This window comes from Primulina tabacum, chromosome 10, assembly GCF_025594145.1.
Source record: "Primulina tabacum isolate GXHZ01 chromosome 10, ASM2559414v2, whole genome shotgun sequence".
Lineage (NCBI taxonomy): Eukaryota > Viridiplantae > Streptophyta > Magnoliopsida > Lamiales > Gesneriaceae > Primulina > Primulina tabacum.
In genome coordinates, this window is record NC_134559.1 from 1,453,631 (window position 1) to 1,475,608 (window position 21,978).

At 34.0% G+C, this 21,978-nt stretch overlaps 5 protein-coding genes across 13 annotated transcripts; 4 read left to right on the top strand and 1 right to left on the bottom strand.

The window, feature by feature from the left end:
- The first annotated feature begins 87 nt into the window (after window positions 1–87).
- LOC142505916 (protein trichome berefringence-like 7) lies at window positions 88–3,047 on the top strand. The gene is made up of 4 exons (XM_075619060.1): window positions 88–1,474; window positions 1,755–1,913; window positions 1,998–2,304; window positions 2,712–3,047. Exons 1-4 carry the CDS (start codon window positions 666–668, stop codon window positions 2,727–2,729), a joined length of 1,293 nt encoding a protein of 430 aa, XP_075475175.1. The 5' UTR covers window positions 88–665; the 3' UTR covers window positions 2,730–3,047.
- A 278-nt stretch (window positions 3,048–3,325) lies between these two features.
- Window positions 3,326–7,293, bottom strand: LOC142505706 (O-fucosyltransferase 38-like). Of its 9 annotated transcripts, XM_075618795.1 has the most exons (7): window positions 6,969–7,293; window positions 5,996–6,085; window positions 5,613–5,790; window positions 5,238–5,366; window positions 4,855–4,991; window positions 3,819–3,911; window positions 3,326–3,672 (listed from the first exon to the last, which is right to left on the bottom strand). In XM_075618795.1, the coding sequence occupies exons 3-7, from the start codon at window positions 5,730–5,732 to the stop codon at window positions 3,633–3,635; spliced, it is 519 nt and encodes a 172-aa protein (XP_075474910.1). In that variant the 5' UTR covers window positions 5,733–5,790; window positions 5,996–6,085; window positions 6,969–7,293; the 3' UTR covers window positions 3,326–3,632. The 9 variants fall into 9 exon arrangements, 4 of the variants coding, with proteins under 4 accessions (XP_075474910.1, XP_075474908.1, XP_075474906.1 ...); XR_012804478.1 differs by having other exon boundaries at window positions 4,834–4,991; window positions 5,106–5,790; XM_075618793.1 differs by lacking the exon at window positions 5,996–6,085 and having other exon boundaries at window positions 5,643–5,790.
- A 6,019-nt stretch (window positions 7,294–13,312) lies between these two features.
- Window positions 13,313–15,624, top strand: LOC142505815 (BTB/POZ domain-containing protein At2g13690-like). The gene is given in 4 exon segments (XM_075618926.1): window positions 13,313–13,904; window positions 14,363–15,160; window positions 15,162–15,288; window positions 15,387–15,624. Coding segments are annotated over 4 exon segments (1,587 nt in total). The 5' UTR covers window positions 13,313–13,334; the 3' UTR covers window positions 15,479–15,624.
- A 2,269-nt stretch (window positions 15,625–17,893) lies between these two features.
- Window positions 17,894–18,755, top strand: LOC142506090 (photosystem I reaction center subunit N, chloroplastic-like). The gene is made up of 3 exons (XM_075619237.1): window positions 17,894–18,248; window positions 18,373–18,498; window positions 18,575–18,755. Exons 1-3 carry the CDS (start codon window positions 17,979–17,981, stop codon window positions 18,662–18,664), a joined length of 486 nt encoding a protein of 161 aa, XP_075475352.1. The 5' UTR covers window positions 17,894–17,978; the 3' UTR covers window positions 18,665–18,755.
- Window positions 18,756–19,909: 1,154 nt separating this feature from the next.
- On the top strand, window positions 19,910–21,521 carry LOC142505568 (uncharacterized). The gene is made up of 2 exons (XM_075618605.1): window positions 19,910–20,765; window positions 21,411–21,521. The coding sequence occupies exons 1-2, from the start codon at window positions 20,155–20,157 to the stop codon at window positions 21,490–21,492; spliced, it is 693 nt and encodes a 230-aa protein (XP_075474720.1). The 5' UTR covers window positions 19,910–20,154; the 3' UTR covers window positions 21,493–21,521.
- The last annotated feature ends 457 nt before the right edge of the window (window positions 21,522–21,978 follow it).

Genomic DNA, 21,978 nt, shown 5'->3' on the forward strand with positions numbered 1-21,978 from the left:
GAGTAGATAAATATACTTAGTGGTATGAAATCGTAATTTGGCATACGTATAACTAGTAAAATAAGAAGTTGAAGCAATTCTCGATAGTTCAAGGGTCAAATTGTAGTTAACTTAGAAAGTAGGCCAAGTTCGGATTCTACGTATGCTCCACTACCATTGTTCTTCGTTCAAACATCGCTTTCAACTCCCTCGATATCAACTGTTCCATCTCGCCTTTCGTTTACTACTCTGAATACCATTACTTTTTATACATTTTTTTTTCGGCATAAGATTCTATCCGGGCTTTTTTGGTTTCTGGATTGAGACGAGATTCGTGGAAAAGTTTTTTTATTTTTTTTAGAATTCTTGGATGCCCATTTCATTTTTTATGTGTTTCTGTACGGGGGTGTCATCCATTGAGGTTCAGGGTTTGATTTATAGGGAGCTTTATGAATAAATTTGATGAAATGTAATGATTTTTATCATTTTAGTTTGGTGGCATTGTGTTCAGCTAAATTAGGTATGATTGTGACTGAATGGTAGGTATATTGATCGGTTGTCTGGTTTTTTCCTGGTTTGGGTGCTTTATTAGGGAACTTTAATGGTTTCTTTTGTTTAAAGAGATTATTTTTCTTCTTTTGGTTTCCTGTTTTAGAAGATCCTGTTTTTAAAGTGCGGAGGTGCAGATGTTGCCGATGGAAAGAATGAGTAGTTTTAATAAAAGTGTTTCCTTTAAACAAAGGTATGCTAATATTGGAAGTCCGAGATTTAGTAGAAAGAATCGGCCGTCACCTCTATTTCATGCTCTAATTATAATTGGATGGTTTGTTTCCTTTTTCTTGGCCGTTGGCTGTGGATACATGTATGTTCTGCCAAATCTTACGCATCCATTTCATATTAAAGAGTATAGATTTACGAATTTCAGTGGTTCCGATAATACATGTGATGTATTTGATGGAAATTGGGTTATGGATCATGGTTACCCGTGGTACAATGCTTCAGAATGTCCTTTTGTAGAGCAAGGATTCAATTGTCTAGCCAACGGTCGGATAGATGAAGATTATCTGAAATGGAGGTGGAAGCCAAAGAATTGTGATATTCCAAGAGTTAATGTGCGGGTTGTTCTGGAAAAGCTACGAAATAAAAGAATTGTTTTCGTTGGCGATTCAATGAGTAGAACACAGTGGGAATCTTTGATTTGTTTTTTAATGACCGGTTTGGAAGATAAGGGGAATGTTTACGAAGTTAATGAGAGAAAAATAACGAAGCAAATTAGATTCTTGGGTGTAAGGTTTAGTTCCTTTAATCTCACCGTTGAGTTTTACAGATCGGTTTTTCTTGTGCAACATAACTGGGCGCCTAAACATGCACCAAAGAGAGTTAGATCAACCCTTAAGTTGGACAAGTTGGATGATATCAGTAAGGAGTGGATTGATTCGGATGTTCTGATTTTCAATTCGGGTCAGTGGTGGGTCCCTGGAAAGCTCTTTGGGACGTAAGTTACCTCCTCAATCAAGAATATATTTTAGATTCACTTGTCTATTCATTCCATTATGTCTTTATGAGATATATGAGCTTTGTTGTGATTGAACTAATGTGGACGATCCGAGTGCAAGTATGCTATCATCTTCCAGCTATTTGATGATTTATATTTAATTTCTTCAACGTCGGGCATATGATTCTTTATCAATTAACTAATCATGTATCAAGAATCATCACTATCGGTTCCTCTATTCTCTTGATGTATATTAAGTTGTGAACTCTGTATTTGACAGGGGATGCTATTTCCAGGTTGGTAAGACTTTGAAGCTTGGAATGACAATTGTTAGTGCTTATAAAACTGCGCTACAAACTTGGGCATCTTGGGTTGATAAAATGATTAATCCAAAACTTACCCGAGTGTTCTTTCGAACATTTGAGCCATCTCACTGGAGGTATCTCTCGCTAAACAATTCTCATATTGGTTTTCCATGTTGGGCCAATTTATCTGATCAAATGGCAGTCTGTTTCCCCATCAGGAATTTGACATTGCGGGAATGCAACGTGACTAAGTTACCGCTTTTAGAAGTTATGGAAGAGGGTGTGAATCCATTTTCAAACATGGTACTCGAATTGGTGAAAGATATGACTGTTCCTGTTACTGTAATTCATGTAACTCCAATGTCAGCTTTTCGAAGCGATGCACATGTTGGCAATTGGGGAGACATGCCTTCTTTATCTGACTGTAGCCACTGGTGTCTACCTGGAGTACCTGATATGTGGAACGAGATAGTCCTTTCCTATTTGCTTGGTAGCTTCGAACAAGATTTTGAGTGCAAGAATTCAGTAAGTTCATGCCCTTGTTGCTTAACGTTTGATAAGGTAGATCACTCGTTCGTGCATTGATTAAATTTCTAAAGTGTAACCTGTAGGTCACACATGGTCCTATATAAGTATGTACCGGTTGTTTTTGAATTTAAAAAAAAAGGAAAGAAATAAAGACTTGATCCTTGGTCTATTTGCCGCATCAATTACATTTAATTCCGTAAGTCATACATACATGGTCTTCTGTAGTGTATACTACTTGTTGGAGAATAAGAAAAACAAGATTAGCTTGATTCTATTCGTGAAACAAGTCTTCTTAACACAATATGTTTGAGCTTATGGAAATAGTCCGAGTTTCAACTCAGTTGGGGTACTGATGATATCTATAACTGAAGCTGTTACAATAAGCTTGTATTCTTTGTTTGCAGCTTCAGAACTGTGGGTAACATACAATTCCTCGGCCATCAATTCCATGTTAACCAAGATTGGCGACCACAAGAACTTTATAGTTTGCTAAGTTAGTGAGCAAAAGTTGGAACAAATGTATACTAAACACAAGGTATATCGTAGGATATCCTGTCAAAGAAGTAATTTTGGTTCTTTATTTTTTCATTCTTTTGTACCAGAAACACACCAAAAGAGAGTGGATAACAAATAAATTTTGTGTCGTTCCCACATTGTTTTTTCATTGCCGTTGTAATATTTAGTTGTCATTTGTTTGACTAACACATTGGTACGGTAAACCAATCTGATTCCAGTTCATATTAATTATTAAATAATATCCCTCCAACCATTGGTATGATTGATCTGTGGTGTATCGAAGAAAGTATTTCTTAGTTAACAAATACTATTGGATGGAGCAAAACATTTTCACAAATTTTACGATTCATATGTTAAATTCTGCTTGTTATATAGAAAGTATCCATCTCAGTGTGATATAGACTACTAGTGTTACCTGTGACAGTGACTGCATATAGCGTACATTACTTCGAAAATGATTTCATACATATAAAACATAACGCATCAAAGCATTATGGTTGCAAGAATTTTACTAGCTTTATTTATCTTTATTTCACAACTATTAACTAGAAAGAATTATGCAGTGAACATTATAGCTCATAAATTGGAATGGACCCAAAAAATTCAGTGCTAAAAAGGACGATAAACAAATGTATACAATTAAATACAACGCTCTGCAATCTTTCGAAAGCAGAGAGCATTTTGATTTCCGACTCTTTTCTTGATGAGGACGTACAACTTTTGCATTTCACCTGGCAGCATCTCCGAGTTACAAATATGCATTCAGGGAATGGGTTCTGGTAAAAGGATTCCTCCAGCCTGAGTCGTGCTCAGCCCTTGATTCCAGGAGCAGCACCTCCTGCACCGTACCTGAAAGTTCACAAGTGTAAAAGTCCTCGATATTCAATCTGGTTTGATCCACAGCACATTTAATCTGTGGTGGAAATTGAGGAATTATAAATCAGCTTGGCCACTGAGGTGAGCAAGAAATATAAAGTCGTGTGGAAATCTCTTACCTGTTCTGATGAAGTTTTTGCACAAGACGGGACAAAGATGATACTTCGAGCTTTCCATCTTCTAGTTTATCAAATAATTCAACTAGACCTTTCCTGCATATCATGTAAAGCGTATCATAGGACATAATGAAGAAACTCAGAAACTTTTCTCCCCCATAAATTTCACCAGCTGCAATATAGAACAATGTAGACGGAGGGTAACCATCAGCATGAAGAAATACGCCGACCTCCTTGGGAGTTAAAGGGCAGAAACCACCAAGTCTCTGTTGAGTTAATATTCTTAATCTTCCAATGATTGATATTCTCAAAATGAGAGAATGTAAGATAAGGAATGCATCCGATGTTATTGGTGTTTAATGTAGGAAAATATATATGCATAGTAGAGATTGCAAACTAAATGTTCTCATTGTAAATCACGAATCAGTCTACTCAGTTTTAGCAATAGAACCAAGTAATTAACTAAACAGGAGGATTCTTTCTTTTTTTTTTTCGAGCAAGAACTAAACAGGGGGATTCAGATACTTGTGGATGTGTGTGACCTTACTATTAAGCATGTTCTAAACAGTATAAGTCATGGAACAATTATCTCCCCATCCAAATAAATTATCCAATATCACACAAATATTTTACTTGAACATGTTAGAAATGAAACAAAACCAAGTTACAGACAATGAAATTCAAGAAAAGCCCTCTTCATAGGATAGCTCGTACTTCCAGAATAATTTTCTCACTCTGTTGATCATTCACAATATATTTCTTAACCTAAACCATATGGGTATGGTTCTTATCGCTTATATTGTTTTATTCTATCAATATGATGTTAGAAAATACAGTGGTTGTAGCAGCAGCTAAACAGCCGGGTTATGATGATTTTCAAATTGGCCTACTCCATCAACGGTCAACCCAGCACAGAGACCAGTGGATAGTCACCAATCACAACACCAAAACAGAGAAGTCCAATCCACGGATAACAAGTACAGTGATAATGAAGTTGGCTACAAGATTTTAAAAATACCGAAGCCATTCAAAAATTCACCTCATCACTCTGAGCTCCTTGGATTCTGCATCAGTAAGACCATAAGTACAGCCAGTAAAAGACAGCATGTCTTTCTCATATCTCAGATGCAGGGCAATGTATCTTTTTGCACGGAATCGCAGACACTCCACTAGCTTCTGTGGTGTCACCGTCATTTAAGCTCAGAACCTAATATAACATGAATCCCCATAGGGTACTTCTTAAGTTTATCAGCAGAAAAACATGGATATCGTACTCGTAATTCTACTTACAAGTCCGTTTTTCAGGTATTCGAATTTTTCAAGAACCTCGAGAAATTTTGGCAACCTCCAAGTGATTCTAGTGTGAAAATATCAAAACAGTAATTCAGTCAAGGGCATAGGTACTAGAATCATGGTTCTGACATCTCCAAGACTCTCAATAGAAGGAGCAAAATCGAGAGCATGATACAGAGCACGACATCTCAATCTCTGAATGTCTAGAGGCAGTTCATTGTTTGCAAGCCTAGAGTCTGATTTAGCAACATGAATTATCTACAGATAAGATTCAAAAATTCAATCGAGAATGAAATTCGAATATCACATGAAAATTATTATAACATATCCATCTAAATCTATAACAGGCATATTTTAATTTCTTGAGCATTTGATTCCTTAAAAATATCAACTATTCATACCAAAAAAGGAATGCCTAACAGCTGTCATATGAGATAACTATCTGTGTTTCTAGTTTGCACATATTTTGGAGGTCAAGTAACAAATGGATGATGAAAAACTTGCCTGATAGTCCTTCCAGAGTTGTTTCATTACCTCATAGTAACTCACACCGGACCATGAAGTGAAGTGCTTCCTAGCTCGAGGAACTGATTCTAATTCCTTAGGAAGTTCCTTCACAATCATCACATCTTGTTGTAACGTATTGATAAAATGGAGTTCATCAAATACATCAGAGAATGTACTGCACGTAAATGCATCAAATTTAGAGTCAGAGAGATACAAACGCACAGGATATTGCTGTATAAACAGAATTTCACTCAAAATACCCAAAGTTAAAACTTGTGCTCATAATGAATAGATCCTTACAAATTTATTACAATATTAATGCAAAGGGGACTTGAGATAGATACGGCGGAAGGCAGAAGCATTGCAGTAAAGTAATCTACCTTGTATCCTGCCAGAATGAATGCTTTTCTAATCAAGGAATCACAAGTGTAGCATTCATAATGCGTGCCACAGCCACCGTATCCAGCTATCTATATGTAAGAGTTAAACATCCATGAAAAAAATTTATAAGAAAATGGGCATTTATCAAATTGTTGATCATAGTAGCAGTATCAGTTCTAAAGAATAAATGAAATTACAGCATGTCTAGACACAAGAATAAATTTTAAATGGCTAGAATTGAGGACTTTTCACTTTTGTTTCTACATTTATTGTAGTGTTTACGAAGATTTGAAGATCTAAATTATAAACACACCATATACAGTCATAATTCCTAATGTTACGAAGCAAGGATTGCAAAAGCCGTAGTAATATAAATAATGATTCAAAGTCTACAAATTTCTGATCTACATTATGAACTGCAGCTACATTAAAGCATTCAGTCTACAAATTTCTGATCTTTGAAGTTTCGCATTGACAACCATGCCAGTGCAACGGATTTCAGCCAGGAAAATAGTCCAATAATGTTTTAATGACATTTACCCGTTGAATTCCCCAAGAAACATCGCCATACTTTGTGTATTAAAACTTTAAAATAACTGAGGTGAAAACTTTATTAGAAACGTGGTTCCATCACTTGAGCACGAAATGTGAACGAATCAAAGATTTCTCCCAAAAAAAAAAAAAAAGAAGTTCCCCGCCTTCAATCAAACTCAGCACTAATACACCAGCAACAGAGTCTACGAACTCAGTAATTCACAAGGACTGCGAGGCAATTGTGCGATTTAACACAGTTTGCGAAAAAATATATATTATTCATAAAGATCAGCTTATTATCTTGTAACAAGAAATCATCTTTTTTTCCAATAGATCATTGCAAACAAAACTCGATTCCAAATTCAAAGGGAAAAGTAAATTTCCAATACCCACATGCCAAGTTTACATCTTTATACAAAACCAAAAAAGCAACAGAACCTGCACTGATTTGGACTTATCCACTCTAAGCATGGGCATACTCTGTTCATATTCTTCCAGTAAATCTTTGTAGTATATCATAAAAATGATGATAGAGATAACAAAGCGAAGCATCACGTACAACACAACTAATAATAACGAAGAATTTCTATTTCTTGTATAAAATGGGTTTCTGTTATATGACATTCCTCTCTGGTAACCATCTTTCACTACTCAATCGCGGATCTTTGCAATTGCGTTTCTTCGGGTCAGCTTCAAAGTTGATGTGAGGGAGGTGCAAGGGAGATTTTGAGAATGGTTGATCAGTCCATGATTAAACAAAAAATCGTATTACGTATATTATCTATATTATAGTATTAAATTGACACTCATTTATTAATTTTGATGTCATTTTTTCAATACCAAATTTACACTTATTCGATTTGACATTTATTATAAAATAGACACAATTCTTTAAATATTATCATTATAAGATATTTTTTAAAAATCAATTGAGTTAAAATTGAGTGCAAATTTCATCACCTTTATAATAGTATATTATTTATTTAAATTTAATTAATTAATAGATGGAAAAGAAATATAAAAAAAACATGTATTAATAATTAAAGATAGTTTTTAACAAAAAAATGGAGTATAAATTTCATTCCAAAAAATATAAGTTTAAATTTTATTCCAAAAAATAGTGGTTAAATCTCATTTTTCTTCAATTTATTTTAGAAGTCATCAATAGCCGGAAAAAAACAAAAACAAAAAAAAATATTTATTAATATCATTGTTTCGAATTTCATTAAAAATAGATTTTTTTAAAAGAAAATTTAGTGTAAATTCATCACATTTGTAATAGTATATTATTTATTTTATGTTTAAATTTTATTCCAAAAAATGATGGCTAAATTAAAAAAAAAATGAATGCAAATTTCATCACATTTATAATAGTATATTATTCATTTTAAATCTTATTAATTAATAGATGAAAACAAATAAAAAAAACATGTATTAATGATTTTTATTAAATGAAGATAATGATATTGATGTAAATTTTCAATTCAAAAGTATATTATTTATTTTAATTTTATTAATTAATACATGAAAAACATATAATAAAAAAGAAACATGTAGTATAAATGATTATTATTAAATGAAGATAATGACTGATACCTCCATAAAAGCTCGGGTCATGGATGACTCGAGAAACTAATTACATAGCCGAAATCAGAGTCAATATGCAGGATATTTTCTTCAGCAGTCAGGTAGGTGAACGCTCAGGTATTTTATTTCCGGGCAATCAAGAGCCCGGGCCCTCATACAAAGTCCCCGGGAAACTATTCTACCCGCGCCACCTTGGAAACAGTGCTACACTCGAGTGTGTAAGCATGTAAGCATGTGATATCTTATCTGTCAGAATTACAGGGATTTGGCTTGTTAGATAAGTCATCAGAAAGTATGGGCGGCCGTCTTACCATACTTAGCAGGTGGACACTGATAATGATGGGATTTACTACTATAAATAGCATGTATATTTCTCATTTACAGATTTTGAAATTTTCAACTTTCAATCACACATATATTCTCACATATATAGCTTGCGTCTTCCTTCTTCACATGCTGATTTAAGCATCGTAGTGGATACGTCGGACACTTTTCTGACGCCCATTCACGAGTTCTTCTACTTGTTTGCAGGTTACAGTGAAAGCCATTATACTTACTCAAAATTCCTTAAATTACAAAAATTATCCTCATCATCCGGTAGATTATCCACATATCTCATATCCGATTCATCCAGATAGCATCAATGACATTTATGTAAATCCACAATTCAAATTCATATATTTATAATAAAATACAGATATAGATAGATGAAAAACAAATAATAAAAAAGAAACATGTATTAATGATTATTATTAAATGAAAATATAAGGATATTTATGTAAATTCACAATTCAAAAATATATTATTTATTTTAAATTTCATTATTTAATAGATGTAAAACAAATAAAAAAGAAACATATATTAATTATTATTATTAAATGAAGATAAAAACATTTATGTAAACTCACAAAATTATTAGATGAAAAACAAATAAAAAAGAAACATGTATTAACAATTATTATTAAATGAAGATACGGACATAAATGTAAATTCACAATTCAAATTCGTAGATTCATAATAGTATAGATATAGATATAAATATAGATATAGATAGATAGATATAGATATAGATATAGATATATATGTATACTAGTTGGTCTTCCTTAGTTAAAAATTTGAGTTGTATTTTTAATGTAAATTTTGTACCCTAATTCAATCCATTTTAACCATAATGTTGTGGCCATGCATTCTTATTGAAAGAGATTATATAACTAACTAGTGTAGAAAACTGAACTTGTAAAAAAATCACACACGCAGCATAAAATTAAACGATAGTCCCTAAGATCACAGGCGGATGGTGGTGATGCTTCCAGACAAAAACAAATTTTGATTCCAATATTGTTGGGTGTAAAATATATTGTAGTTGTGTTTAAACCAGATTTTGAAATAATTTTTTTACGTCATCTTCACGGTATAGAGAATCATTATCGACATTAATGATAAGAATATAGACTTGTTAAAAACAAATTTGAAGTTAGATATATATCACAAACAGATCAAATTCAGACTGACTTAAATATTGCATCAAATCGTAAAGTGGTATCGATGGCATCATATCAAAAAAGAAACTATTATTAAAAGTTCTTAATTATATGTTCCGGCCGACTACTACAAAAACCTCATTAATTCAGAATTCAAAAATGGCACTAAGAAAAACGAAATTTTAATGGCGTCTCTGGTGGTTGTTGACACTGGTCATCCTTAAAATTCACGGCCAAGCAAAACTCTGTATCTTGTCCTCTATAACCCCATAGTTCGACCAGATATCCTGCCACCAAATTGTTTCTAAAAACCATTGCGTTCCAGTCTCTCCCATTCAGGACAACAATGTTCAAGCTGTGCCACAATTTCAAGTGCAACTCATACATTTCACCAGTTGGATCGGTAGCCAAAACGTTCAACCATACTTTTTTGTCGTCATCTTTGACGCGTCTCCTCTCATCATCTCTCAGAAATCCCATCATCTTTTCACTTTGGGTGATGAAAAGCCTGTTGAGGTTCGACGAGACGTCAGATTTCCTCAGTTTTTTCTGGTACAACAAGACTGGCCTGGCACCAATTCGAGCCTCTATTTTTTGCAGAAGTTTTGAAAAGTCATCCAACGGGGTTTGTGGTTCTGGTTCAGTATTCTCCACATGCCCTCCACTTTGGTCGAGAGGATCGTCGGATTGTACCGCTGGGACGAACTGCGCCGTGTTTGGATTAAAACAACGCAGAGGCGTCGGATTGTAGGATATTGTATACGCAGAGGCTGTGGAGACATCAATGTCCACGCCAAATAATTTGATAACCTTATTCTTCTTTACAACGTTCGGCTTCATCTCGAGGGATTGCACGCCAAGTAATTTGATAACCTTAGTCTTCTTTACAACGATCGGCTTCATCTCGAGGGATTGTACTATTTGTTTCTTCTCATCAGAAATAATATCAGGACTTCCCAAAACAGATGATGATCCCGAATCAACCAAAAGCAGATACTCTTTACCAGCAACATCATCAGAAGACTTAGAATCCTCTCCCTCTCCGCACGGTTGTGTATCGCTGCTCGCCTCGGTACAATATTCACCGATCTGATCGGTCTCATTCTTTGATGACTCCATTGCCATCATGATTGGTTGGTTTTGTGTATTTTTGTTATTCAAGTGCTAACCAATGAGGAAAAAAGAGCATGAGATGTATATATATAGACAGAGAGATGGGAGGGTTCAAATCGGGCATTATAATTCTGTTGGGAAAAGAAGACCTTTTTAGGGACTCCGAAAACCTTCCTTATCTATGGAGTTTCCCAATTGGAATGTAATTTGATTTTGCTATAAAATACATAGAAAATATAAAAATAAATTTTCCTTTTAAAAACCCACACAATCTTTATTATTAGTTTGAAAATAATATCTAATTAAAATTCAAATACATCTCAATCTATTATTATGCATTTATCTATACTTCTATGTTATCTTATTAAATTTGAGATCATTAGAATAACTAACTGTTGATGTCATAGTCTGTTTTAATAATTATATATATTAATAAATTGTTCAAATCTAACGTAAATAACATGCAGCTTAGTGGATAGAGTTTGGGTTTCCTAAACATTAAGATAAGATAAAATGTAAGTTCAATTCTTATTTTGGTTTTTTTCTTTTCTTTTTCTATTTATTTTTAAATTCATATATCGAAATTACAGTGTAGTCCATCACTATTTCTTATAATTATATTTTGATTATCATTTGAATATAAACCAAATTAATTATAAAAAATATTATACGGCGATGCACTAGTACATGTATAAAAAAAGATGAGGTCATCATAGTAACTATCTTAGGAGACACCAAAATATTTAATCTCATAATTACCCTTTCTACTCATTATTCCATTTAAAAAAAAAAAAAACTCCTCGAATCACCCCACATTTTACCTAGAAAAAAATTTCTAACAAAAATTTCTTTTTAAATTGAACAACTCTTTTAAATTGAAAACAAAATAGTGTTAATTATTTAGTATCATTTGATCAATTTTTTTAAAAAAATAATACACGGTCGTGTACATTTTTCACTAGTTATTATAAAAGCAAGATATTTTTAGAAAAACTCTTTGGTACTTTTATGTGGTTTTACCTCAAATTCCATAATAAACCTTTTAAAACTAGTTTTTCATAAAGTGGTAAAAATGTTTTTAAAATTAGTTTCATAAAGTGGTAAAAATGTCTAATTTCTATATATGGCCTTCAAAATATGGAAGAGGTGGTTAAAAGGATAAATTTCAATTTGTAGAAAACAAAAGGATTAATTTGTGAGAATTGCTTGATTTTTATTTGCTCTTTTCAAAAAATTAATTTTTTAAATTTATACCTTTTGCTTCTGCGTGTACATTTGAACACTAGTTCTTACTAGGGGTGATCAAATTTTTTTATGAATCGTTCGAACCGTATTGCACCGCACTGTTTTCCTAATATTTTATAAAAATCGCGATTAAAAATAGTAATCATAGACCGCACCGCATACGCAGTTCGGTTATTTTTTTTACCAAGCACCGCACCAAACTGCATCGCCTAAATCATTTGTCCTAATATTTGGCTTAAGATTATAATAATTTGTAAACAACATATTCAATTAAAGAAGTCGTCCTTCATTATATCTCAACTCTCGTAAAAAATTAATAATCCTACAAAAAAAACTTATCATCATCTTAATTATTCTTCATATTAGGTCTGTTATTAGATTATTTTTTTCTTTTACAACAATAATTTGTTTGAAGTATTGAAAGTAATAATAATAATAAAATAGTTGTGAATGTGTTATGTTGTTAAATTATTAATTTAGTTTTGAAACTTGATTATTGTTTTATCTAGTTTTGTCTTTGTTTGATTTAAACTATATTTTATATTTGAAGACAATATATTGTTGTTGTTTTAAATTAAATTAGAATATATGTTCTAATATTTTTAATTAAAAAAACCGTAACCGACTGCAACCGTCTGAAAACGCTCAAAACCTAAGACTAATTCTACATGTAAAATCCCGATTATTTTTTTTAAAATACTAACCGATCGCATATGGCAATTCGGTTTAATTTTTTTTAAAAAAAAATCGTAAAATCGCACCATGATCCGCTCTAGTTCTTATGTGTATACAAAAGTTGGTTTGAAATATGCAATATATTATAAATTATATATATAAATTTTCATAGTTTTTCAAATCAAAACTAAAATTATGATAATATACACTAAAAATATCTATATAAATATTTTTTTAGATTATATTTGGATTAAAAGAACTGGATTTGAGAATGTGGATTCGAAATAACTCTATGTTAGGATAAATAGACAAAAAATAATAATTGTTTGAGATTTGAAATTTATTACTCAATAGATTTGCTCTAACAAACCAAGATATTTATTATCATGGATTTCAAACAAATTGTGAAAAATAACTTTTGTAAAACTAAAATTTGGAAAATAAATATCCTCAAATGTATTTGATTATATTCATTAAAAAAATTGACCAAAATTATTTTTCAAGCTTTCCCATATTTTTAGCCCTTAGCTTAAAATCCATTGTAACCTTAGCATCAACGTCCATATTTATTTCAACAATCCAAACTTTCCTTTTTTAATTTTAATCTTTAAATTATTTTTGGACGAATTTAATTTAATACATTCCTACTTTATTGTTTCATAAATGTATATTTCACCCAAACGGTTCACATCAGTTTATCAGAATGAATGATACCACGCGCCTCAAATCTAAACCGAACCACCGTCGCCGCCGCTTCCGTTGGTGTTGCTCCTTCTCTACTCCACTCCTCAGCCCGGAAAATCCAACCGAATTCCGCTCACACTCCTCTAAAAAGATGGAATTAAACTCCAACTCCCCTCAAAAGCTCCCTCTCGCCCGGCGCATCCTCTCACCTGGTCGGGTTTCACCCATCCCGGATGACACGTCAATCTTCCATGCCACCCCGAAAGAAAGAACACCCCTTAAACCACCCACGCCTGCTCAAAAGGAGGGCAATATGGGGATTTTCTACGTGAGGTTGAGTCTTGAGGGGAGAAATGGGGAATCTTTGATTCTGGAGCTTGACTCGGAGATTTTGGCTACAAACAGCTCAATTTTCGCGGATTTAATCGCTGACTATCGGAAGAATTTGAGAGGCGGAATATGTAAGATCGAAGTACCCGACGTGGAGAATCTGAATGTGTTTCGTGAAACGATCGAGCTCATGCTTGAGGTGGATATTCAAAAGAAGCTCCTCAAAATTGGGGTCCTTCGAGCGATTGATCTATTAGAGGTTATCTTTTTTGTCTTTCTTTGTGGTTGTGGCGAACAAAAAGTCTTGATTTTTCTTGGTCTTGAGGGTGTTTAACATGTACGTGTTTCTTGAATTTCCGAGATACTTTTGAATTATCTTTCGGGTGTCTATTTCTATGCTTTGAAATCTGACTGCAAATAATACCGATATTTGAGAATACCATCTGGTGACAGATGTATTGAGGATGCGGATGATCATTGAGATATTATAGATGCTGTAATGATTGCGTCATTTGAGTGTGATTATATTCATGTGCTGTATTGCATGTTTCTTTTTGTAGTTTAAGGATTCTTAAGTAGCAGTGCAAGATGGTTGGGGTGTGACAATGTGTGCATATATGAAGTTTATGTGGTCAAGTAGAGAAAATGAGTTTATGCACTGGTAGTTACTTATTCTTAGTCATACAAAATTTGAAACTCTTTTACCTTTGATGTTAGGTATCAGCAGGTATAATGTTTGCCAGGGGTGTTTCTTCATGTTTAAAGTACCTTGAGGCGGTACCTTGGACCGAAGAAGAAGAGGAGAAGCTGAGGAATGTGTTAAATAGTCTTAATCTTGATGCTGCTGCTACCGCAAAAGTCTTGGACCGGCTCTTTAGCCATGTCTCTGTCGATTCCCAACAGACTCTGACCAAATACCTTATTTTGTCTATTACCACCTGTACCAATGCTAATGCTAGGAATGAATTGAAAGCTTTAGTTAAAGCTCTACTATGCAAAAGCTCTGTCTATGAAAAGGACTCCCTGGAGCTGAATAAGCAAGACATTTTTGCCATTTGTGAGTCATGTCTGGTTTCACTGGTCAGTCTACTTGAAGAGGCCTCCAAAAATGATACAGACCAAAAGCCTGCGAAAAAGGATAAAGATGATAAACCTTTGTTAGAGCGCATCTCAAAACAAGTTGACAACATAAATTGGTTGCTTGATATCCTACTCGATCACCTAATGGCTGAGGAATTCGTGGATTTATGGGCAAGCCAAAGGGTACTTCATAAAATGCATGAGAATGCATCTCCAATGGTTAGATATGAACTTAGTCGTGTATCAGCTACGCTTTTTATTGCAATGGGCAACAGGAAACTGCATTGTCGGTCAGAAACAAGGTTGACTCTGATTCAGGTATGGTTTAGACCGATGCTGTCAGACTTTGGTTGGTTACAGAGGTGCAGAAAAGGACTAGATATGAAGGCATTGGAGGAGGCTATGGGTCAAGCGCTCCTTACGCTCCCTTTGAAGGCAACAAAATGTGCTCTTTATGGAGTGGTTCGGTTGTTTCTCTAAATGTGGCATGGAGTGTCCTAACCTGAGTAAAGCATTTCAAATCTGGTGGCGTCGATCATTCATCCATGGTTTGGGGACTTTAGGTATTGAGTCTAGGTGAATTGTCGCGTTGGGGTGACGTGTACCGTTTAATATTGAACAACATAGGTTAGTTTGATTGTGTAATATTTCTTCCTTGTAGGAAAGCATTCATGCAGTCATTTTGTTAAAACATTGGTTAAGCCATTTTGGCCATTCCTCAACGCAGTGAGGGTTTGGAAAGTCGTTGTATGAGTTGCTAACATATCTCGTGTACCCATATCCATGTACCTTGCTTGCGTTTGCTTCCGAATGGCTGATTTTACAGGTAGAATTCAAAATATTCACTGCACTTGTTCTAGATTCCAAATTCAACCCCCAAAACATTCAATTTTCTTCTGTTTCATTATCATTCCTGTATTTTTACTTTCAAATATGGTTTACAAAAATAACTCTTACGTTAATCGGTGTATTTTTTTTTCTAAAAAATCCATCCTTCACGTTAACAAATAACTATTATTTCTCATCTCATTTTCATATTTTTTTGAGTTAATATTCACGAATATTAATTTTTTGAAATAGCAAAAACAATTAATTTTTTTAATATTTCGATGAAAAAGTTAGTCTCTAATTTGGAAAATGATTTGCAATTTAATTTTAGAGATATTTTATTTTTTAAACTCGGTCAAATCTTTTTTTAAGAAAATGTTTCAAGTGTATTTTTTAAAAAAAAATTGACCAAGGTTATTTAACCAAATTTCTCATAATTTCTTAACCAATATCTCCAGGAGGTCCTGGGAGCAAACTGCAATTTTTATAAATTTGAGGGGTCCGTTCAACTGTTGAAAATCCCCTAAGCTGGGCTGGAATTGTCTGGGAGCTTGAGAGCTATATGAAATTCATTATCTTATGCAAGTCCAAGTAATTAACCTGGTTTTGTTATCAAAAAGTCCTTGAATTTTCACTTACCATTTTTAACCATATAATGAAAATAAACAGGAGTAAGAGGCCAACCTTTTAAGTTACTAATTGAAGCATTAAAGTAGTAATACCTCTGTTTTGGACCATAATGACAAAATCACAAAACAGAGTTAAAAAGAGAGTGCAATTTATGACATCAGGAAAAAAGAAAAGAAAAGAAAAAGAACCCCTACGAAGCGTGGCTCTCCTCTGCAAGCAGCTTCAAATGTTTGGCCAGCAACAAGGTCTGGCACATCGTTGTCATCATCATTCTTGAGCCCCAGCATAAGTAGCAACTTCGCCAGCGGCAGGCACTTGCTTTTGGAACTGCTCTGCCAATTTCTTTAAATTCTCCAAGTTATCAGGACCTGTTTTTCACAATATAGATCTTTCTATGAGATAAAATAATTTGCACACAACAGGACAAAACTTTGGCTACAAGCTCAAAAGTTCACTTACCCAATTGATGAATAATTTGAGGAAGTATATCTTGCAATTCTGCACAGGTTTCAAATGAGACATCAAAGTTAATATGACCTGTGAAAATATGCAGAGCTATCAATCTTCCATGTCGTTGCAGTCTTATAAGAATATCCTGACAGATATTTGGGAAAACCCCATGGATGATTCTGTTGATTTGGACATTTCTACTGCCTGGACATACCAAATGCTCGGCCAAATTCAAAAGCTGGTTGAATTGAATAAGCCAGCTGATATTGGCAATTTAGTAAACAATATGCCATTGCAATGGCTTGCTAAAAAGCCAGAACAGCGTGTAGCAGGCTACCCTCAACTCTTTCTATACATCTCAGCTCCCAGAGTCACACAATCAATGCTGCAGCTCGTAAAAAGGGTGGAAAACGGAAGAGATTGTCTCGTTTGAGGTGATAGTTTTTATGCTCGTAACTGGAACTTGTAATCCTTTCTCCGGGTGCACATGTTGGAACTCAAAGCCATCTGCATTACTGATGGATGTTGAGTAATATATGAAGGCTGAAGTGGAAGGATTGCCTGGTTTATGAAGATTGGTATTTAGTACGTGCTCTGATTAACCTTCCGCGTTTTAGTTTTGAGCCTTGATATCAATGTGATATATCAGCATAAATTGTTGGAACCAAATTTCATCGGATAGGGGATAGGGATAGTAGAAGCCGCCCAACTGTCGATTTTTTTTATTTGACTGGCTTCTTAGGTCCTTTGAAACGCTTTTTCTAGAGATTCTTCAGGAAAATCCGTTTTTCCTGGAGTTATCATGCAGTACCAAAACTGTACACAATTTTGTTTGATGGAAAGAAAAGGATTCATGTTATCTTTCACTTGGTTGATAACCGATGGAGCTGGCTTAGCCAAACGCGGGCAGGGTACTTGCAAGTTGTTAAGTACAGTTCTTTCGATCTTGAACAACAACCCGCATCATTTTTTTGTTTTTATAAATGAGATGATATATTGTATTTTTATGTTATAAATTTGCCTCTTTGTTACCCAAGGATTCTTGACGTAATTCGAATCAGTGTCCCATTTTTTTTCAAAAAAGAAATTGGATGTTATACTAAATCCGTAGCTTATATTTTGATTATTGAAATTGACGCAAGGCTCGAGTCCACCACATAATTTTGGCTCAAACACAGCATAATTTTGCCATGTGGAATGAGGAAATCTCACCCTATCCACATTCCTACCACACCCCTTCATCCAACTCATCTTCACCACCAGCCTAGATACCAAAATCTCTTTACACAATTTTTACATTCTTAAAGCCTCAGCACTATTAGACTGTTAGCCCATTTCTGCATCAATGGCCACCATGACTTCTAGCGTTCTGGCCTGTGGCTATGCCATTTCAAGGCCGGAGATCAACCCCAAGATCAATTTGTCTCCCTGCGTGGCCACCCCGGCTCAAAAAATGCCCATGATCAAAGCCCAACAGCAGGTTGAGACTAGTGACTCAGGCCGAAGAGCTGCCCTTCTTGGTCTAGGCGCCGCCATTTTCACCGCCTCTATCTCCACTTCCTCCGCCAATGCTGGCGTAATCGATGATTATTTGGAGAAGAGCAAGGCCAACAAGGTTAGTTCTCACAGCTTCAACGCTCATAATAGAATTTTATGGGATATTTTAACAAGCTTGGGGCAGGTGCAAAAGGAAATGGGGAGAATTTAGTGAATGTTATGCATGAAAACTTTGGTCATAGGAACTGAATGACAATAAGAGACTGGCAACTAGCGGGGCGAACTTTGCTCGAGCGTACACAGTTCAGTTTGGAACATGCAAGTTCCCTGAGAACTTCACTGGCTGCCAAGATCTTGCCAAGCAAAAGGTTTGTCTGATTTGAAAAATGATCACCATCTACAAATCAAAATAGTAGATGTTGAGTAGTAATTTATTTGATGCAGAAAGTGCCATTTCTTAGCGATGACTTGGAGTTGGAATGTGAAGGGAAAGACAAATACAAGTGTGGTTCCAATGTGTTCTGGAAATGGTGATCAGATATTGTTATATTTACACATTTTTCTATCTTTTTCCTGCATAATGTGCTACTTGTGAATTCAAGAAATAATTATACTCTTGATTCTTCATGAACTTTCATGTTGTAATTTTCTTGTAATCTTTTACTCTCTCTTTCTTGTAATTTTTGGTAAGGTAATTATAAGTTTCATGCCGGCAGAAATCTGGAGCTATGAGCACAAGAAATCACGGATGTTTTGTTCAAGCAATTTTTTTTAATGAATAATTTTTCTAATAATACAATTATTTTAGCTCTCAAATAAAAATCCATACTCGAGTTTTATTCGATCTATTTGAGAATACAATTAAACTATATATAGCAAAACCTATGTTTCAATTTTGGTATGATTCAGCAAGAGACATATTTGAAAAGTTTATAATTAATTTAAAAAAAATCCTTATTCCAGTATCTCAAAGTCATCGATTCATCCTGTTGTCGTGGATTCTATCGTCGTAAAAAAATATTTAAACTATATATTTGGTAGAAACAAGTACATAAACCCACACCTCAGAATAGATTTCTGTGGGAAAAATACAAATTTCATGGATGCACGCACTTGTCATTAATTATGCTTAGTAATTTGGACAGTGGAAGAATTGATTTTTAACGAAAGAAACAAAGAGCCAGGAGTCCCGACAATGACGAGATGAGTTTTTTCTAATGTTTTTTTTTTAAATTTTTTAAAAAAACTAAATTAAATACAATAAAGAAACACTAATGATATTGACATATTAAGATTATTTTTCTAAAAAATAAACAATTAAACCATCAAAAAAAATTTGGGAGAGATCTTGTAATCAAGCCAAGAAACTTTTGCGAGTACAAACACACATATATATATACACACACATACATGATACGTACATATATAATTCGCAGGACTGTTGCTAAAGTTAAAGATATTTGAATAATTGATCATATATGACCCATTTGTCAATTGCTATCACCAAGACTAGCTAATAAGATGGTTATAATTAATTTAATTACTTAAAAATTTTCCATGCATGATGTAGCTTTTAAAGCATTTCACTTGCTTAATTTGCATCATAAAATCTTGCATCGAATATGAAAACTCAAATTGTATTTATTTTTATAATGAGAATCCGAATAGTAGTATGCAAACCACGGTAATCCAGTACGTCATATTGCAAATCAATTTTTAAACCAAAAATATTGCTTACAATTTTAGATCCACAAAAGCAAATTGGGACATGGAGCACACTTTCTAAGAATTAGAATTGTCTCACTTTGACTGAATTATGCAACTTAAATTACTGTTGACCGAGTCTTCCCACCCTTAAATTCACATATTTTCCTCGACTTTCAACAGATGCAAAAACTTTTTCTGTGTTTAAAAAATGGCAATAACAAGTGATTTCAGGTTCTGGGAAGAAAGGGTGCCGATTCATCGACAAAGTTCCGGCTATTCGAGTGGCGATTATATCGAATTCCGGGTTCAAAAACACCATGATCAAGATCAATTCAGCACCACCGATTCACCTCCATTGTGGACAAAAATTCCCAAGAATTCACCACATGAAGCTAAATCTCCATTGCTGCCGCACGAACCACCACCACAGCACCTGTTTATCGCCGACATCCCGTTCGCGAGCAATCTTGGCTGGCAAAAGAGAGCTCATGGAGATGATTAAGGACTTGCCGGAATCGTCCTTCGAGCTCTCGTTGAAAGATATCGTTGAAGATCATGCAGAAGTGAAGGAAGTGGTGTTAGTAGATGAGATCAGGGAAGCGAATCATAAAACGGGGAAAAGAATTATCCAACGCCGGAACAATAACAACAAGAACACAAGCAGTAAAATTTGCAGAACTGAGAGCATGGAGAGTGGGGTTTTCTTGCTGAAAATGTTCCTGCCAGCGTCTTTGATCAGTTCCAAGAAGAGATCAGGATCAAGAAAATGGCCCATTAATAATGGTTCTCAGCCGGCGTCCGAGGGATCTGAGAAATCACAAACCAGTTCAAAATGGTGGAAGATTACGTTTCTATTTCTACGAGATTACAAGAACAGAAGAAATATCGGCGGAAATATTAACAGTGAGATCAGTTGCCGGAAAAACAGGTTTGTGTCTTGGCTTACTTTCATCTCATGCTTGGTTAAAAATTGGAATTTTCAAGTGAAGAAGTGTCAAATTCAGTAAATATATGAGACGTGAACGCAAAAAACCCGTGAAAAAATTCCTTCGACATCAACTGATAATGTTTAATGACATAAACTATTTTCCTTGAGGATTTGGTGGCCTTACGGAGAAAATGAAAATCAACACCATTTAGTACTTGACTTGAGCTCAAATCATAATGCAGCTGAATGAGCCAAGCGGGTCCGGTTGGCAAGAGCTCAGCCCACTTGACCCGATAAAAAATGGTGTGATTCTAGTATAGTACAACTGTGAACTGAGTTTAAGTTTGGGTTTGAAACCCGGCCCAATGTCTTGGTTATCCTGGAGACAAAGAAAGAAGAAATTTTCAATAATTCAAATAAAATCTTTTTCTATGCTAAAGAAGTTATATGTTTTATTGCTATTTGTCCATTGAAATTTATGCTCAACTTCTTGGAGTACTGATATCATCAACATATAATTTTTGTTTAATTGATACGTAACTTTTACATATCGACATTAGATATATATCTTGGAGCAATCGGAACTTCGAACACGAGCCCAAAACATCAGCCACATATGATATATATACTCTCACTATACTGCAGATTGGTTGATGGAAGCAGCCAATGGTGGCTGTGCTTTCATAGGAAATGCAGATCGAGCGGACAAAGCGGCAGCCTATTCTAAATCAATTTTCATTCTCTTAACGATGTACATGGTTCTACGTAAAGAACTAACATTTTGGTGGAAGATCTTATGCGTCGTTATTTGAATAAAATGAAATTTCTTATTTTCGTATAAAATTATGTGTTTATCTGATTACTCAACAACACATTTAAGTTATAACAATTATATTATACATACTTACATAGAATTAATCTAGCAGGATGTAATGAACGTCAGAAATTCATAAACATTTTACAAAAAATCTTGTTCAAACAAATATTTTAAGTTTTTTTTATTTATAAAATAATAAAAATATTTATTCAATTGTGATGTAAGGAGTTTGTTTCATTTAATATATACATGTGAATGTGTTGAACATGAATATTATATATCATATATATTTTGTTGATAAAATTTTATTTAGTTATGATATCTATAAAATTAAATATAATAATATGATTTTTTTAGGATTATGAAATTTTAAAAATCTTATAAAAACAGTAAAAA

Excerpts from the sequence above, each read along its gene's own strand:
- LOC142505706 (XM_075618791.1), bottom strand. The coding sequence starts at position 7,018 with ATGAACAGAGTATGCCCATGCTTAGAGTGGATAAGTCCAAATCAGTGC. Across the intron at positions 4,992-5,237 it reads CTATTGAGAGTCTTGGAGAT|AAGCTAGTGGAGTGTCTGCG; the intron begins GTCAGAACCATG and ends GTGACACCACAG. Across the intron at positions 3,673-3,818 it reads CAAAAACTTCATCAGAACAG|GTACGGTGCAGGAGGTGCTG; the intron begins GTAAGAGATTTC and ends GTGAACTTTCAG.
- LOC142505916 (XM_075619060.1), top strand. The coding sequence starts at position 666 with ATGTTGCCGATGGAAAGAATGAGTAGTTTTAATAAAAGTGTTTCCTTT. Across the intron at positions 1,475-1,754 it reads CCTGGAAAGCTCTTTGGGAC|GGGATGCTATTTCCAGGTTG; the intron begins GTAAGTTACCTC and ends TGTATTTGACAG. Across the intron at positions 1,914-1,997 it reads TTTGAGCCATCTCACTGGAG|GAATTTGACATTGCGGGAAT; the intron begins GTATCTCTCGCT and ends TTTCCCCATCAG.
- LOC142506090 (XM_075619237.1), top strand. The coding sequence starts at position 17,979 with ATGGCCACCATGACTTCTAGCGTTCTGGCCTGTGGCTATGCCATTTCA. Across the intron at positions 18,249-18,372 it reads AGAAGAGCAAGGCCAACAAG|GAACTGAATGACAATAAGAG; the intron begins GTTAGTTCTCAC and ends CTTTGGTCATAG. Across the intron at positions 18,499-18,574 it reads AAGATCTTGCCAAGCAAAAG|AAAGTGCCATTTCTTAGCGA; the intron begins GTTTGTCTGATT and ends TATTTGATGCAG.
- LOC142505568 (XM_075618605.1), top strand. The coding sequence starts at position 20,155 with ATGATCAAGATCAATTCAGCACCACCGATTCACCTCCATTGTGGACAA. Across the intron at positions 20,766-21,410 it reads ATCAGTTGCCGGAAAAACAG|ATTGGTTGATGGAAGCAGCC; the intron begins GTTTGTGTCTTG and ends ACTATACTGCAG.